Source organism: Podarcis pityusensis (genome assembly GCF_964106645.2).
Source record: "Podarcis pityusensis genome assembly, chromosome: 13".
NCBI classification, from domain to species: domain Eukaryota; kingdom Metazoa; phylum Chordata; class Lepidosauria; order Squamata; family Lacertidae; genus Podarcis; species Podarcis pityusensis.
The window spans coordinates 1,164,786-1,182,107 of NC_138038.1; the positions used below are offsets into that span (position 1 = coordinate 1,164,786).

Sequence of the window (17,322 nt, forward strand, 5' to 3'; positions counted from 1 at the left end):
GTGGGGATGAGTGGATCATTTCTGGGGTGCCCCCTTTCCCTGGATTCCCCAAGCGCACACTTATTTTGCTTAAGGGCTAATCCAGCCCTGCGTGAATCCAGCTTTCATCCGAGGCCTGTCAGCAAGGGTGAGGAAGCCTCCTGTCACTCTCCAAACAGGTGATGAAGATGGTGGTGACCTTGGCAGTGGAGGAATCGGGCCTCATCCATTACGTGAAGCGGCCAGGTACATTGCTGGAGACGGGCTGCGTTGTGGCGAGGCTTGAGCTGGACAACCCCACCAAAGTCCACCTGGTAAGTGAGCCGAGGCTGATTGGGAAAGGAAGGTGTGTCTGGCTGGACTCTGCTCCGCCCTTCCAGATTCTGCTGACCTGTGGTTCTAAAAGGATTTTCTCTGCTTTCTTGTTCTGCCCTCCCCAATGTCTCCCCATCCCCACCTCCAGGCCCAGTTGTACACCGGTGGGCTGCCCACTCAACAGCCCCTGCCCATCCTTGGTGAGAAATTGCACCAGGTCTTCCACAACGTGCTGGAGAGCCTGATGAACGTCATGAATGGATATTGTTTGCCAGAGCCGTATTTCAGCACCAAAGTAAGGGGGGGGGTCTCTTTGTGTGCAAAGACCCCTGGCTGGTTTTGCATGTGTGAGCTTTTGTAATATGATTTTTATTAAGATTAATCTAAAACAATACAAACAACAGATCTATCAGTCAAAGCCAAGTCCCACACCCTCTCATGCCAGATGCTTCACTTGTCCTGCACAGAAAGCAAGGAGGTTGTGGGTTGCCCTGGAGGCCAACAAAGTCCCACAGGGACAGGAAGCCTTCTTCTAATCTCCTTCCTGCTGGGAGGAGCTAGGGGGTGGCAGGGCCGAGCCACGTCAGAGGCTGTGGTGGTAATGCGGAATAGGGCTCAACAGTTCCTGGCAGGAACAAGCCAGGGATCTTCCACAAGCAAAGCAAGTGGGGCCTCTTCCTTGTGCTTGGGAGGCTCCCAGGCAAAGCTGGCTTTCATTGCGCCAGACAGTTTTCTCAGATGTGCAGAACTTCTCTTAATACAGTCATACCTCGGGATAAATACGCTTCAGGTTGAGCGCTTTCGGGTTGTGCTCCGTGGTGACCCGGAAGTAACGGAGTGCGTTACTTCCAGGTTTCACCGCTCGTGCATGCGCAGACGGTCTAAATGACGTCACTCGCAGGCGCGGAAGCGGCGAAACACGACCCGTGCACGCGCAGACGCGTCTTACGTTCTGTTCAGGATGCGAACGGGGCTCCGGAACGGATCCCGTTCACATCCCGAGGTACCACTGTACTTCCCTTGGGTTCCTTGGCAGTCCCCATACCAATAGAGCCCCTCAGCACAAACTGCCGATGCCCCTGAACTTGCCTTTTCCCAAACTGAATCTGTGTCTTATTTGGGAGGTCCTTGTGTCCCTGATAATTTACTCCTTTTTGATGTTGTTGTTCAGGTCAAAGAATGGGTCTTCAAGCTGATGAAGACCCTCCGGGACCCCTCTCTTCCTCTCCTGGAGCTGCAGGAGATCATGACGAGCATTTCGGGCCGCATCCCGCCATCTGTGGAGAAGTCAATCCGGAAAGTGATGGCCCAGTATGCCAGCAACATCACCTCAGTGCTGTGCCAGTTCCCCAGCCAGCAAGTGAGGCCTGCAGTGGGGGGAGGGCAGGTGATGCCAGGAGGACTGGGGGTGGGCTGCCTTCAAAGAAATGCTGGGGAGGCCCAGGGGGGATCCTGAGAGAACTGGGGGTGTTCTTGAGCTTTGTGCAGAGTTTCCCCTCCCCTCCCCCTCCCTAGGTCTGTGTAACTGAAGTTGGCATGCAGGGGTCCTCCAGATTGTGATGTGTTAATATGCGACAGCAAAGGGGTCTAATGCAATCCTGGGCTGCATCCACAGAAGTCTAGTGTCCAGCTCAAGTCATTGTACAGCTCTATTCTGCCTTTGTCAGGCCCCCCTGGAATCTTTGTCCAGTTCTGGGCGTCACAATTTAAGACGGTTATGGACAACCTGGAAGGTGTGCAGAGGAGGGCGACCAAGATGATGAAGGGTCTGGAAACCCAGCCTGATGAGGAACAGGTTGAAGGAGCTGGGGATGTTTAGCCTGGGAAAGGGGAGACTGAGAGGGGACTTGGCCTTACTCTCAGTATATGAGGGCGCTCATACAGAGGATAGAGTGAGCTTGATTTCTGCTGCTCTAGAGGGTAGGACATGAACCAATGGATTCAACTTTCTGATGGTAAGAGCTGTTCAGTAGTGGAGTGGACTCCCCCAGAAGGCTCTCCTTCATTGGAGGTTGTTAAACAGAGGTTGGATGGCCATCTGTTGGGGATTGTTTTGCTGTGATTCTTGCATTGCTGGGAGTTGGACTGGATGACCCTTGAGGTCCCTTCCAGTCCTACAGTTCTTTGATTCTATGAACATCCTCTGCTGCTCTGGAGAAAGAAGCATGGGCACAGAACTGAAAGTGCAGAAACAGGCAGCTCCCAAGTCATCTCCTCTAGTTTTTCTCCTTGCCCTCTCTAAAAGACATGCTAGGGTCCATAAACGGCTTCAGGGGAGAGGGCTCTTGTGCTCAGGTCCTGCTTGCAGATGTCGTACAGGCATCTGCTTGGCCCCTCTGAGAACAGGAGGCTGGACTAGATGGGCCACTGGCTGGATCCAGCAGCCGGGCTCTTCTGATGTTCTTTTGCCTCCCAGATTGCCAGCATTCTGGACAGCCATGCAGCCACCCTGCAGCGGAAAGCTGACCGGGAGGTCTTCTTCCTGAACACCCAGAGCATCGTGCAGCTAGTTCAGAGGCAAGTCCAGGGGATGGGCACCCTGCCTTTCTCTTCACTTACATGCAGCATACATTCCCTACACCCAATGTGTGTGCTGGGTGTCTAGTCTTTTTCTGCTTTCCTAGCTGGGGCTGATTTGAGTTGTAGTCAAAAACATCTAGACAGCACCAGGTTGAGGAAGGCTGGTTTAATGAATATGCTGTGGCCTTGCCTAGAAGGAGGAGAGTTGCAGCAAACAGCCCATTGGGGCCTTTTCCTACATTATATATTTGAAAGTTGTTTCTTTCTTTTAAGATTTCATAACTAAATTTTGCATGGTGGCTCCTCAGTTCAAGAATCGGATTTTCATTTACATTGGGATACAGTTGGATACCATTTTGAATCAAGATTTGGTTTTTTAGAATTCCAGAGCAACACAGGGGACAAGGCTGTTAGTGATGGATATATATATATATAGAAAAGTTTTAAATCTCCAGTTCAACTTGCTCTGACCTGATACATAAATTATGTGCTACCTTTTTTTTTAAAAAAGTAAAACCTTCATACTTTTTCATCTACTTTATTCGAACAGCTGTGCTTCACAATTAAATTCCTCAAGCTAGCAACATGATATTTTTAGCTGAGAGTTGAAAGTACTTTACAAGAGGTGGCGTTGCTCATCCTACCAATGCCTGTTGTAAACAGGCTGAGCAGGTTTTTCTCTTGCATTAGAAACCTGCAAAGCCTGTTTAACCAAAATCAGTGGGACAAAGCTATGTAGGTGCCCACCACGAGAAGCAAAGCCCCTGTGAACCCACCTTCAGCTCTCCAAAAGCTCTTGTCAACCCCAGCAAGAGAGGAATACATCTGTTCCCCTCGTTTAGGTATCGCAGTGGCATCCGAGGCCACATGAAATCAGTCGTGTTGGATCTCCTAAGGTGTTATTTGCAGGTGGAGACCCAGTTCCAGCAAGGTAGGCTCAACAACAGGTTTGCCGCTCTTCGGTCATCATGGGAGTGAAAGAGGGAGACCAAATCTGACAAGCACCCCTTTTTATTTTCCCTTTTCGTCTCAGCTCACTATGACAAATGTGTGATCCACCTACGCGAGCAATACATGCCCGACATGACCCCGGTTCTGGAATGCATTTTCTCCCATGCGCAGGTGGCAAAGAAGAATCTCCTGGTGACGATGTTGATTGTGAGTAGCAGGAGGAAGCTAAGAGCCAGGAGTCCTCTCAGAACAGGGAAGGGGCTTCCTGGGGAGCCACAGATTTTTGTGTGTGTATGTGTGCAGCAGGTCTGTGGCCCTCCGGTCCTGGTTGGACGGCAGCATCCATCTTCCCTGGCCATCGGTCATTCTGACTGGGGCTGGTGGGAGTTGTTGTTTGGCCACCTCTGGAGCAGCCCCCAGATTCACCATTCATTCAAAATTTTATTTGTATGATGCTTTTCCACAAAAATGAATCTTGCTCAAAGTAGCTTGAAACAAAGAAAACAGGAAGGCATTTCGAAATCAGCCACTGCAAGAGCAATTTCATTTCCCAATAGCATAACAGCAAATGTAACAGCATACAAAAGCGCCAACATTTCAATACCAATATAATAAGATTACACTAACAACATTGTGCCTCTTGGCAATAGCAAAAATAGCAAGGGAGCTGCTGGAAACCCCTCTTCCGAGATGTTGTTCCCCCTTCTGCTTTCAGCTTCAGAAGCCGGGCTCCCTATCCGCTGCTGGTTCCTTTCTACATTGGTGCAGGAAGAGATAATACAGTCTGGCATTTTTTACCTCCAGGATCACCTTTGTGGCCGAGACCACACCCTGACCGATGAGCTGATGGCCATTCTGAATGAGCTGACTCAGCTTAGCAAAACAGAGCACTCCAAAGTGGCCTTGAGGGCCAGGCAGGTCAGTGGGACTCCCATGTTCTTCCTTCATTCCTGGAACTGCAGGCATTTTGTGCCAAGGCTTTGTGTTGCTGCCTAAGGGGAGAAGGTTCCAAACGGCCCCCTGTCAAGCTTTGCATGCCCTGGAGGAGGGTTTGGGTTTCTCAAGGAATCTGAGGAGACCTTCCAGAGCACCTGGCATGCATGGGAAGAGTGTGGCTCTCTGGATGTTGTTGGGCACCCAACACCCAGCAGCCAGCATGGCCAGTTGTCTCAGGATGATGGATGTTGTAGCTCAGCGACATCTGGAGGGCTACAGATGTTCCTTCTCCTTAGCATTGACTCTGTGTTTGGCAGAAAGAGGATGATCCTGATATGTCCAGGTGGTAACTCTTCAGATTCCAGCTACAATTCATTTTGTAATATGGCCAACCTGATTCTGTTGGTTTTTTGTTCTGTTTTGTTTTGTTTTTTACAAATTTACTCAGCATTTTAAACTGTAATGCTTCTGCTTATTGCGATGTGTTGCTGTTGTGCTTTATTTCTGATGTTTTGTTTTCCTGCTGTATTCTATATTTTGCATTTATTATTTTTATGTTTAAGGTGTTGTCTGTGAATGACAACAAGATTAACAGTTTGATTTATACTTTGGGGTTAAAACAGATGGTGCTCTAGTTTTTGTATGTGTCAGCATGGAAAGACCGTTTGAAAATGTCTGGTCTTTGAAATCTCAGAAGAGATAGGGGCACTTTCAGTGTCTTTCCCCACTAACTTTTACATCTCCATTCTGTCCTGATCTTTTGCTCCCATGCTTTTCAGATCGTTTGAAATCCTCCGTCTTGGAGGCAGAATAAATGGCACAAAAGTTAGCAATTGTGCACAAATCTTGCTTTTCACTTGTATGTTTCAAAAGGTTTGCTGGGGCCTTGAAAGGTCCCCTGTGATTCCTCTCTCCTTGCTTCCCTTGGGCCGGTTGAACCCAAGCCCCTTTTTGTTCTCAGGTGCTGATTGCCTCCCACCTCCCTTCCTACGAACTGAGGCACAACCAGGTGGAATCCATTTTCCTCTCAGCCATAGACATGTACGGACACCAGTTCTGCCCTGAAAACCTAAAGGTGACCTGGATTGCTTGTTAGGTCTGGCTCTTGCAACTGACAGCATCTGTTCACACTAAAGAGCCATTGTCGTGTCTTGGCAAGAGTGCTGGACTAGGACCCAGGAGAGACCAGGGTTCAAATCCCCACTTGGCCATGAAGCTCCCCGGGTGTCCTTGGGCAGTCACTCATGCTCAGCCAAACCTACCTCACAGGGTCGTTTTGAGGATAAAATGGGGAGGAAGAGAATTGTGTGTGCCACCTTGAGCTCCTAGGAGAGAAAAACAGGTTGGATACGAATACATGACATAAACTCGAGTCACGCTTTAGCCAAGAAGTACTCAGGGGTGGAGCTGGTCCTTTGCCCAGAGTCAGTCTATCAAATCCCTCATTTTTTAAAAAGTAAATAAACTTAGCTGAGAAAGACCCCTGCATGCTTATCAGAGAAGACAGCATTTTCAAGCTATAGTTTTTATTCATTCCTTGTATGACTCTGTTCTTCCCTCTCCTTGTGAGTATTATGCCCTGTGGGCAGATCCATACTTTAGGGATGTAGATGGGTATAGAGAGAAGAACTCTAAGCAGCAGCATCAAAATGCCACAAACCAGTAAGGATGCTGCCTCCTGATGCTTTTGTCGAAACCTCAGCTGTGTGCACGACACAAACACAGTGATTGTTGGTGATAACTCCATCTTCTTAACTTTGCTACAGTAATATAAAGCTTGCAGTGGGGGAGAGGGCCTTGGTCTCATTTGAGGCCTGAGTGATTCTAATCAAACTTCCTCATGGAAGCATGAGAGGTGGCGGACTCCCCTTCCTTGGCGGTTTTAAGAAGAGGTTGGGTGGCCCCCTGTCATGGAATACCTAGCTGAAATCTTGCAGGGGGTTGGATTGGATACCCGTGGAATTCCTTCCAACCCTAAAATCCTATTATTCTAAATTCTAAACCAGCGTGATTCTAAAAATGTATTGTGTTCTCCAACGGCAGGCCTGTTTGTTCATTCGCTGCTCCTCCCTTCCTTTCTAGAAACTGATCCTTTCTGAAACCACCATCTTTGATGTCCTGCCTACTTTCTTCTATCACTCCAACCAGGTGGTCCGCATGGCAGCCCTTGAGGTAAAAGGGAGGATGGCAAAGGCTAGAGTAGGGTAGTGCTTGAATGGAACACAGTGACATTTTCCCCCTTCCAAAAAAGAGAGGGTGCTCTTGTAGCATTGATGGCAGCTGCATAGTTTGGGGCAACTGCTGGCAGTCTGGGGATGAATGCATGCAGCATTCATGATCTGAAGGGTGGGTTCTCATTCATAGAACAGTAGGGCTGGAAGAGAGGGACCCAAAGGGTCGCCTAGCCCAAACCCCTGCCGTTCACAGATGCGTTGCAGCACTCACACGACGTCATTGACATCCAATTCCAACCTGCATTTCCCCACCCACTCCAGATGTGCCCTTTCTGGGGGAAATCCAAGAAGCAAAACCACCATCACCCCAACCTGTGGCCAGCACCCCCGTTTGGGGAGGAAAAGATTATAGCAGTATGCTGCTCTTCACCTGTCATTGGAATTTCCTTCTTTCCTCCCCAGGTGTACGTGAGAAGAGCCTACATCGCCTATGAGCTGAACAGCCTCCAGCATCGCCAGCTCACGGACGGCACCTGCGTGGTGGAATTCCAGTTCATGCTGCCATCGTCCCATCCAAACAGGTGGGCTTAGCCAAGAGCCAGAGACCGACCATCTTGCACTGGCTCCCTGGGGCTTTGGGGGCTCTTCAACATGTGTGCATGGGAGGACCTTTGGTGCAGAAGGAAACTGGACAAGGGCAGGCTGGAAAGGAGGTGTGGGCATGGGGGCAGAGCTACTGGAAGGTCCCAGGTTCAGTCCCTGGCCTCTCCACCTGAGACCTTGGATAGCCGCTGCTGATTGGAGCAGGTGGCTCAGTGGCTGGGCATGAGGTGTAAGGAAGCTTTGTGTGTCTTCTTTCAGAGGCAGCAGCCCCGCCCTGAGCAGGTAGAGTGTCTGGTTCTTTACACTGTGCAGCATGAGTGGCAATGTAAAAAGAATAACCTGGCTGCAAGTGCGTGTACGACTCCTTGCCTACCTTTCCCTGGTTCTTTCATTCATTCTGGGCTTGCTAACTAATTTGCTTTTTGGCAAGCATGTGAAAGGGGTCTTTCTTCCGGGATCATGGGATTATGATTATTTTTTTACGTGTTCTTGGTCCCTGCTATGAAGCTTAGAAGTGAGTATCAAAATCTCCAGGTGGAAATAAGAAGCCAGCATTTGTGGCCTCAGGGCCACACTGGGAGCAAGGACTTTCAAGGGCTGAGATGAACTGTGCGCAGCCACCTCCTGTGACCTGTCCTGGGTCAGCCTTCTATCCATGCTGGGAGTTGTGGGATCATCATCATGAGCTGTGAAATCTCCAAGGCGGCAGGAGTGAGGGCTGCCCTGGGGGATCCGTGGTGCTGCTGCAGCACTCCTGTTTCCTTTACGAGAATAGCCGTAACCCCCTTAGGCATCCAAGAGTCCTGTCTCCATGACTCCGGGGCTCTGCTGTGCCTGATTCTTCCCTTCCTTTGCGTGTAGGATGTCTGTGCCCATAAGCATCTCGAACCCCGACTTAGCCCGGCACAGCACTGAACTCTTCATGGACAGTGGCTTTTCTCCTCTTTGCCAGCGGATGGGGGCCATGGTGGCTTTTGACAGATTTGGAGACTTCACCAGGTAGCTGAACAGCCATGTTTTTGGAGGAATGTGTTGTGACCCTGGCCTTCTGAATGTCACCAAACAGCTAGACCACATTCACACCGTACCTATGACGTGCTTACAATACCACTTTAAATAGTTATGATGTCTCCCAAAGTATTCTGAGAGCTGCTGTTCGTTCAGGGTGCTGAGAGCTGTTGGGAGGGCCCTGATCCCTTCCCAGCTACAATTCCCAGAACTCCCTTTGAAGAAGGATTGATTGCTAAACCGCTCTGTGAATTGTAGGTCTCTTCCAAATTATCCTGTGTGTAGCATCCTGGGGACAGCACAAAAGTCTTTATTAACCACCAGTCATTCCCAGGAAAGAATGTAGTTCTAGCCATTCTGTTCAAGAGAGCTGAAAGACGCTTTGGAGGGTTTCTGTTTAAGACCAGGTCTATTTGTATACCCACCATGTTGCATACAGTTTGTCTGATTCCGCCCCCCATTCCTTTTATGCTCTGAGCTATTTTCTCAACGACTGTCACTTGCCAGACATTTTTAAGTCAAGCGACAGCCCTTGTAAGGACTTCCAGGTTTAGATAGCCAAGCGGCCACTGAAAAAACAGCCAGTCAGTCCTTATTCTTCACATCGGCATTTAGGCCCTCTCATTCTTTGATTCTTCTGCTCCCTGTTTTCTCTTTTGTGCCAGAAACTTTGATGAGGTCATTTCCTGTTTTGCCGACCCCAACCCTTCTGAGAGCCCCTTGTTCAGTGAGGTGAGGGCCACGCTGTACGATGAAGAAGACAGCAAGGTGAGCGACTTGTGGGCCTCCAAGGAGCTCAAGGTGGCATACAAGGTTTCTCCCTTCCTCATTTAATCCCCACAACAACCCTGTGAGGTAGGTTAGGCTGAGAGGCAGCGACTGCCAGTCAGCTTCATGCTCAAGTGGGGATTTGAACTCTGGTCTCCCAGGTCCTAGTCCAACACTCCACGCTGGCGCGCCAATAAGTGGGGAAGGCAGAATGCCCAAGACAGCCTCTGCCACCCTGTTCCTTGTCCAACTGCAACACAACAGTCCTGCAGTGCTGCCAATGGATCTTACTCTCCAGTAGTTGCTGCCACCATCCTCCTGTGAAGAAAGGGTCTGCTACAGGAGAGTAATACCCATGGGCAGCACTGCAGGGCTGTTGTGTTGCAGTTGGGCAACAAATGGGGTGGGAGAGCCTCTGTGGGGCTTCACCCCTTTGCCACCCTCCCACTTACTCTTGCAGCCCAGATGGGAGGGAACCTGGGAGGCACTAAAGCACTTACTTTTAGGAAGGCTCCAAGCCATGGCACCATGGCATTTGTTCAGCCTGCACAGACATTTCTGGGGAAAGCAGAGCTAACTTCCAGCTGCTTTATCCTAATCCAAGACCAAAGCAGCTTGCCTGTTTCCCTGGCAGACACCCCCCACCACTTCCTAAGCCCCAGCAACTTTGAGGCCAGTACACCCTGCGTCTCCCAGACAGTTACTATGGTTGTCACTGTAACTGACCGTGTGGCTTTGCCATTTCCAGAACCTCCGAGAGGAGCCCATCCATATCCTGAATGTTGCAATTCGGTGGGCAGAACACCATGAAGATGAGGAGCTGGTGCCCGTCTTCAGAGCCTTCGCTCAGTCCAAGGTTTTGTGCCTTTCACTTCACTCTGGGGACTGGCAGGAAAAACAGAATGGGTCTTGGGCTTCATTGGAAACACATTTGAGTCACGTGACTTCCTCCAAAGAATCCTGGGAAATGTAGTTTGTTAAAGCTGCTGTAAGGGGGTTTCTAGCAGCTCCCAGCCCCCTTAACAAACAGAGTGTGTGTGTCAGGTTCTTCATTCAGGCGAAGAAGGAGATGTGTTGTGCCCCGACAGCCATGCATTAGGCAGCTAGCCCCCTTGTTTTTAGCAGCTTGTTTTCCATTTTTGGGCTGCGAACTCTTGCCATGTTTGTGCAGGGAGGTGGGGGCGCAGCTGCACACATCCCATTTGTTCCCCGCAAAAAAATGCATTTGTTGAGCTGGTTTTTGGACTCAAGGGTGCACATTGAATGATGAACCCGACTACATCGCCAGCTGTAGATCCTCAAGGCCAACGCTGGCTCCTGCTCAAGGCAAAGCCATGCCTACATTGATGCTGTCTGAGCTGATGGTTTGTGTTGCTGTTCCCTGAAAGATCAACTATTTTGCCCTTGGAGGGGGTCATGTCTGCGGGAAGTTTCTCCTTGGCTCACTCTCACCTTGGCCTCTGTTCTCTTCTTGGTCTGTTCTCCATACAGAACAACATCCTTGTTGAATGTGGGCTCCGAAGAATCACATTTTTGATAACACAGCAGGTCAGTGAAAGTGATGGAATTTCATTTTGGGGGTTTTAGGATTGGTGGGTTATTTTCTTTAAAAAGAAGACAAGGCACTAAAGGAATGTTGCTCTCAGTTGTTCTTGTATCCCACTTTTCTTCCTGAAGGAGCCCAGTTCTCTGTAGTGGGGGGAGGGGGCTTCTCCTTCTCCTTGTTTATGACTTTTGCTTTCCGTTGCAGAGGGAATTTCCCAAGTTCTTCACATTCCGGGCACGAGATAAGGTGAGTTGGCCCAGGTGGTTTTGTACGTGGAAGTTAGCTTAGCTTGCGCACTGCCAAGACCAACAGGTGCTTGTCCCACTTTCCTGGCAGTTTGCCGAAGACCGCATCTACCGCCACTTGGAGCCGGCGTTGGCCTTCCAGCTGGAGCTGAACCGCATGCGCAACTTTGACCTGACAGCAGTGCCTTGCGCCAACCACAAGATGCACCTTTACCTGGGTGCTGCCAAGGTGGAGGAAGGCGCTGAAGTTACAGACTACAGGTTTTTTGTCCGTGCCATTGTCAGACACTCGGACCTGATCACCAAGGTAAGCCTCATGGCTGAGCCAAGGGAAGCTGTCGGGGGGGGGCGCAAGAAGTGGAAGGGGGGCCAGGAACGAAGCGTCTGCTGAGGTCAGCTCAGCCCGAAAGCAGGCATTTTAACCAGGCTCCCGCCCGGCTCCTTATAGCACTGTGAAGCCTCTTCTTTTCTGCTTTGAGGGTCTTTCCTTTCTCTCTCTGATGTGGCGCTTCCTCTGCCCTCTCTCTGGGACAGGAAGCCTCGTTTGAATACTTGCAGAACGAGGGTGAGCGGCTGCTCCTGGAGGCCATGGATGAGCTGGAAGTGGCCTTCAGCAACACGAGTGTCCGCACCGACTGCAACCACATCTTCCTCAACTTCGTCCCCACCGTCGTCATGGACCCCTCCAAGGTCTGAGCCTTGCTTGCTTCCCTTTCTGGTAAACACCTAAGAAGGGCTCTTGCAGATGGGACAGACCAAAGGGGGCTCATCTCATCCAGCGCCCTGCTGCTCACAGTAGCCAACCAGACGCCTCTTCTGGGAAGCCCACCACCACCAGCAGCAGCAGCAGTCTTCCGACACACCTTTGTGTTTGTGTGTTATTAGTTAAAGTACAGTGGTACCTCGGTTCTTGAAGAAAATACATTCTGGAAGCTCATTCAGCTTCCAAAACGTTTGAAAACTGAGGCGTGACTTCCCATTGGTTGCAAGAGCTTCTTGCACTTAGTGAAAGCCGCATCGTACGCTTGGGTTCTGAAAAATGTTCGAAAACGGAAGCGTTCACTTCTGGGTCTTCAGTGTTCAAGAATTGAAATGTACGACAATGGAGGCATTTGGGAACCGAAGTTCCACTGTATTTTCTAATCTGCAATGCTTCTGAATGACCGTTGCTGGAAACTGCAGGAGGGGAGAGTGCTGCTCTTGTGCTTGGATCCTGCTTGCTACTTTCCCATTGGGGCATCTGGCTGGCCCCTGTGAGAGTAGGATGCTCGACCAGATGGGCCATGGGCCTGATCCAGCAGGCTCTCCCTGCATTCTTAACATTCTTAAAAGAATATTATCAGTCTGATTATGTTGGTGGCACCCCCAGATTGAGGAATCGGTGCGCTCCATGGTGATGCGCTACGGGAGCCGTCTGTGGAAACTCCGGGTCCTGCAAGCCGAAGTGAAGATCAACATCCGCCTGACGCCAACTGCCCAGGCCATCCCCATCCGCCTCTTTCTCACAGACGAGTCGGGCTACTACCTGGATATCAGCCTCTACAAGGAGGTCAATGACCCCAGCACGGGAAATGTAGGTTTCTTGCATGTGCTGGAGATGATGGAATGTTTGTGTATGCTACTCCTTTGTTCTTGCATTTTTGTTCTCTGCACCAATCATGACCACATAGTATAAAGTGGGATATCTCCCTCCGTTGCTCTGTTAGCTGAGTGGCAGAGCAGCTGCTTTGCATGCCAAGGGCTCCTGGTTCAACCCCCAGTGTCTCTGGGCACCTGGAGAACTGCTGCTCTTCAGAGGAGGCCAGGGATGGAGGACATTGGTGGCTCTCCAGAGGTTGTTGGACTCAACTCCCATCTGCCTTGGACAACCAATAGTCAGGGAGAGCGGGAGTCATTGCCCAGCACCACCTGAATGGCCACAGGGGCTCCTACTGGGCCTTATAGACACTGGCTGCCTTCGGTGATGTCTCCTGCAGCCCCCAAATAATTTGTGCTTGCAAATGTTGGAACGGAATGTGAGAGGATAGAGGAGCCTCTGCTCTCTTGCTATCCTTGCCGGCCCCGTCTTCTGTCTCCTCCTACTCTAAGTGCCTCTCGGCATTTCACAGCCTTTTCTTTGCCTGAAGGAAATGTTGCCTCATTAAGAAAAGTAACTTTGGGGAGGGAAGTGAATAGGTACATGGTCAGTGCTCCCTTTTCTATCCCCCAGCTGTTTCCTGTTTGAGTTGTAGGTTAGTTAAAAAATGGGAATTTCAGAAATCAGAACTGAAGGGCCACCTCCGCAGCAGACCTTTAAAGTGCTATGATACCCCTTTAAACAGACATGGCTTCCCCCAAAGAATTCTGGGAACTGTGGCTTGTTAAGGGTGCTGAGAGTTGTTAGGAGACTCCTGTTCCCCTCAAAGAGCTACCGTTTGCAGAGTGGTTTAACAATCAATCCCTCTTCCCAGAGCACCCTGGGAAATTGTGGCTCCGTGGAGAGAATGGACGATCTCCGGACAGCCAGGGGTGTTTCAAGTGGCATCATAGCACTTTAAATGTATGGAGTGAATGTGGCCAAGTTCTGCCCCTCACAAACTCTGTTGCCAGGTTTGAAACAGCTTTGATTTCACAAGTGTAGAAGTCTGCGGGGAAGAGTGAGGAGGAGGCGGCCTGACGCTGTGCTTTGCCTCCTGGACTAGATCATGTTCCACTCCTATGGAGACAAGCAAGGGCCTCTGCACGGAATGCTCATCAACACTCCGTACGTCACCAAAGACCTGCTTCAATCCAAGCGCTTTCAGGCCCAGTCGCTCGGCACCACCTACGTCTACGACTTCCTTGAGATGTTCCGGCAGGTGAGCTGCGGACGAGGCCCCCACATCTCCTCCTGTTGGATCAGGGAAATGCTTTGTAAGTGGGAAGAGCAGGCTCCAGTTCAGCCCAGAGGCTTCACAAAGCAGAAGAGGGATTGTGCACACTGCTGCACACACAGCCCCATCCCACAGTTAGCTCTGGTCAGAAAGGTGTTTGAGGTTTACATTACTTATTTTTTAAAACCCTCTAGTCCCTGTTTCTCCAGAACTGATAGTGAGACACAACTGTGGGAGTACATGGCGGGGGGGGGGGGAGAGGGAGGCAGCGCTGCTTTGGTCTGACTGCAGCCCTTAGAGCAGCAGTGGGGAGTCCGTCGCCTCCAGGCTTCCAGACGGCTTCTCCCTTCTTCCTTGGTCCTTCTGGCTGGGAAGGCGAGTCAAAGCTGGAAAGCCACTGGATTCTCACCCCACTGCAGAAGCTGGGCCAGGAATCCTTGACACACTGGATCTTCTGGAGTAAGAAAGAGTGGCACTCTGTTGTTTTGCTCATGGCTCTCATGTTGGTTCCTCTTTAGGCTCTGTTCAAATTGTGGGGTTCCACGGAAGCAGACCCTGCAGATGTCCTGACCTACACAGAATTAGTGTTGGATTCTCAGGGGCAGCTGGTACAGATGAACAGGCTGCCTGGAGGAAATGAGGTAGGGCCATGGAAAGGCAAATCCCCCCCTAGGAAAGGAACTGAAAACTGCCAACATCATAATGCCATTGGATTGATTGATTACTTTTATATTCCACCTTTTCCTCCAAGGAGCTCAAGGTGACAAACCTGGTTCTTTCCCTCATTTTATCCCCACAGCAGTCCTATGAGGTAGGTTGGGTTGAGAGGCAGAGACTGGCCCAAGGTCACCCTGAGTGGGGATTTGAACCCTGGTCTCCCCCTGTTACCACTACAACAATAGGTGGTGCAAGAGCATTTGGAATGTTGTGTGCAGTTCTGATCACTTCCCCTCAAAGAGAACATTGTAGAGTTAGAAAAGGTTCAGAAAAGGACAACCAATGTGATCAAGGAGTTGGAGCAATTCCCGTGTGAGGAAAGGTATAGAGAAAATGCGAGTGAGAGGCAGCATGAGAGAAGCTATGGAACAAACTCCCACCAGAGGCAGTGATGGCACTGGGTAAATTCCTGGGGGAGGGGGCTATCAAGGCCTACTAGCCACAAGGGCTATTATCTGCCTCCAGGGTCGGAGGCAGCTGTGCTTCTGAATCCCAGTTGCTGGAAGCCACAGGAGGGAAGAGAGCTCTGGCGCTCGGGTCCTGCTGGCAGGGTTTCCCTTTGGGCTGTCTGGTTGGCCCCTGTGAGAACAGGAGGCTGGACTAGATGGATGGGCCGCTTTGGCCTTATCCAGCTTAATATGTTCTTATGGCAAAGGCGCAGGCGGAGAAGCTGGCTCTTGGCCCCCTAGTTCCAGTATTTTCGCTGCTGAGGTGGGGCTGTTGCTAAACCCTCAAGGGCTATATATAGGAGGCCCACTGAGGAGAGATGGGGAAGCTGGATTATGCTCTCAGACAAATGACCTCATTGGCTTTTGCTGTTCACTAAACCATAACCATAACACTTGCTATTCTTTGAAAGCAATCAGTGTCAGCTTTGTGGACAAAAGCTCCAGAACATACAGATGGTAACTTCTTCACCTCTCCTTCTTCCTCAATATCCTTCCAGATTGGGATGGTGGCCTTCAAGATGAAGATGAAGACCCCTGAGTACCCCCGAGGCCGTGACATTGTGGTCATTAGCAATGACATCACCTACAAGATCGGGTCGTTTGGGCCGGAGGAAGACCTCCTCTTCCTGCGCGCTTCAGAGCTGGCGCGCAGCGAAGGCATCCCCAGGATCTACATTGCAGCCAACAGTGGGGCCCGCATTGGGTTTGCTGATGAGATCAAGCACAAGTTCCAGGTGGGCTGGGTGGACCCTGCAGAGCCATACAAGGTATGTGGCTTCCTGGCAGATCCCCCCTCCCCCCAAAAAGAGAGTTTCACTAGGGTAGAATCCCGAGACATTTTGTTGGGGGGGGGGGTTGTGGATAGGTACAGTTCTCAATGAGATCCACTTGTCTCCTGGAGCTTCCCTGAATGTGTGCAGAGCCCTGTGTGAGGGTCTCCTCCTCAAGCGACAGCAGCCTCTCCTCTGGGCTGCAATCCCATCTCCACCTTGCAGAAAGCAGCCATTGGAAGTGGAAGCTAGGACCCACAGGAAGCCAGTCCTTTTTAATGCAGCACATAGTTAAAGGATGGAATTCTTTTGCATAGGAGGTAATGAGGGCCACCCACTTGGATGACTTTAAAGGAGGTTGGACAAATGCATGGAGGAGGAGGAGGAGGAGGAGGAGGAGGAAGAGGAGGGCATTGATCGCTTTGAGCCTCAATATGCTCTGCCTCAGGCACTGCAACAGCCTCCCCAGGATCATGCCCTTAATCCATGAGACTTCCAGAAGGGCAACCATGTTAGTCTCTTGCAAGAAAGGCACCTTAAAGCCTAACAGATTTATCATGGCATCCACTTCATTGGATGTTCAGCTGACACTGTGGGTTCAAGTCTGCAAAAAAGAAAAGAAAAGCTTATGCCATAATAAATTTCCTTCCTAATGCATAATTTAAAATCTCATGATTTCAAATAAAAACCCTGCCAGTTTCAAGTCTAAGGTTGTGCTGAAGTGGAGTGGGGTGCAAGAACTTCTTGGCACTTCAGTCCATTTCAAAAGCTCCCCCCCCCCTTGCAAGTTTTCAGGGAGGTCTTCCAAAGCATTACGGGGCAAATAGTTATCTGCTCTCAACTGGTGCTTTGCTTTCTGTAAGGGCATCTAGCACAGTGGCCTCATTTTTCACCTGGTTTGTGCTCCGGCTCATCTGTCGCACTGATTTCAAAGTGGTGCCCCCAGTTTCCCCAACTGATGTTGCTCCACCATCTTTTTCCAAAGGGCTTCAAGTATCTGTACCTGACCCCGCAGGAGTACACCAGGATCAGCTCCACAAACTCTGTTCACTGTGAGCACGTGGAGGAAGCCGGCGAATCGAGGTGAGTCAATGGTGTCCCCCTGTCTTGGCTTGCCTGCAGAAGGTCCCGTGTTCAACCCCCAAGGGTATTTCCAGGTGAGACAGAGGGAAACAACAACCGTGTCTACAATCCCAGAGAGCCTCTACTAGTCATGGAAAGGCAGCCAAGTTGCAGGCTAGATGGACCAGTGCTTTGCCTCGCTGTCAGGCAGCTTCCCTCCTTCCTGGGAGGAGGAACTCTTGGTGTTCTGCCCTGCCTGGCTCCATCTTTCAGCCACCTTGGCCTCCTGCAGGTACATCATCACCGATATCATTGGCAAAGAAGAAGGCTTTGGCGTGGAGAACTTAAGAGCGTCGGGCACCATCGCTGGGGAGTCTTCTGTTGCCTATGATGAAATTGTCACCATCAGCATGGTATGTATGTATGT

General features: G+C 50.4%; 2 protein-coding genes across 7 annotated transcripts in view; one reads left to right on the top strand and one right to left on the bottom strand.

The window, feature by feature from the left end:
• ACACB (acetyl-CoA carboxylase beta) overlaps positions 1 to 17,322 on the top strand; it is a 60,454-nt gene that overhangs the window by 33,076 nt on the left and 10,056 nt on the right. For 3 of the 6 annotated variants that reach the window (XR_013978974.1, XM_080979164.1, XM_080979162.1), the window contains exons 20-43: positions 159 to 293; positions 443 to 589; positions 1,466 to 1,654; positions 2,711 to 2,811; positions 3,657 to 3,745; positions 3,848 to 3,972; positions 4,570 to 4,683; positions 5,663 to 5,776; positions 6,784 to 6,873; positions 7,338 to 7,456; positions 7,737 to 7,760; positions 8,340 to 8,477; positions 9,152 to 9,254; positions 10,003 to 10,110; positions 10,746 to 10,802; positions 11,005 to 11,046; positions 11,137 to 11,352; positions 11,580 to 11,735; positions 12,415 to 12,618; positions 13,727 to 13,882; positions 14,416 to 14,538; positions 15,561 to 15,830; positions 16,819 to 16,916; positions 17,188 to 17,308. Coding sequence is in view for 4 of the 6 variants with exons in the window: in XM_080979164.1 (XP_080835290.1) it covers positions 159 to 293; positions 443 to 589; positions 1,466 to 1,654; positions 2,711 to 2,811; positions 3,657 to 3,745; positions 3,848 to 3,972; positions 4,570 to 4,683; positions 5,663 to 5,776; positions 6,784 to 6,873; positions 7,338 to 7,456; positions 7,737 to 7,760; positions 8,340 to 8,477; positions 9,152 to 9,254; positions 10,003 to 10,110; positions 10,746 to 10,802; positions 11,005 to 11,046; positions 11,137 to 11,352; positions 11,580 to 11,735; positions 12,415 to 12,618; positions 13,727 to 13,882; positions 14,416 to 14,538; positions 15,561 to 15,830; positions 16,819 to 16,916; positions 17,188 to 17,308 (3,039 nt within the window). In the remaining 2 variants the exon portion in view is untranslated. Of the gene's footprint in view, positions 1 to 158; positions 294 to 442; positions 590 to 1,465; positions 1,655 to 2,710; positions 2,812 to 3,656; positions 3,746 to 3,847; positions 3,973 to 4,569; positions 4,684 to 5,662; positions 5,777 to 6,783; positions 6,874 to 7,337; positions 7,457 to 7,736; positions 7,761 to 8,339; positions 8,478 to 9,151; positions 9,255 to 10,002; positions 10,111 to 10,745; positions 10,803 to 11,004; positions 11,047 to 11,136; positions 11,353 to 11,579; positions 11,764 to 12,414; positions 12,619 to 13,726; positions 13,883 to 14,415; positions 14,539 to 15,560; positions 15,831 to 16,818; positions 16,917 to 17,187; positions 17,309 to 17,322 lie in introns of those variants that run through there. The other 3 variants (XM_080979163.1, XM_080979165.1, XR_013978973.1) reach the window with 3 other exon arrangements.
• The window catches only part of FOXN4 (forkhead box N4), a 65,979-nt gene continuing 64,518 nt past the window's right edge, over positions 15,862 to 17,322 (bottom strand). The window contains exon 12 of the mRNA XM_080979217.1: positions 15,862 to 16,437. Coding sequence (XP_080835343.1) covers positions 16,403 to 16,437 — 35 coding nt within the window. The 3' untranslated portion in view covers positions 15,862 to 16,402. The remainder of the gene's footprint in view (positions 16,438 to 17,322) is intronic.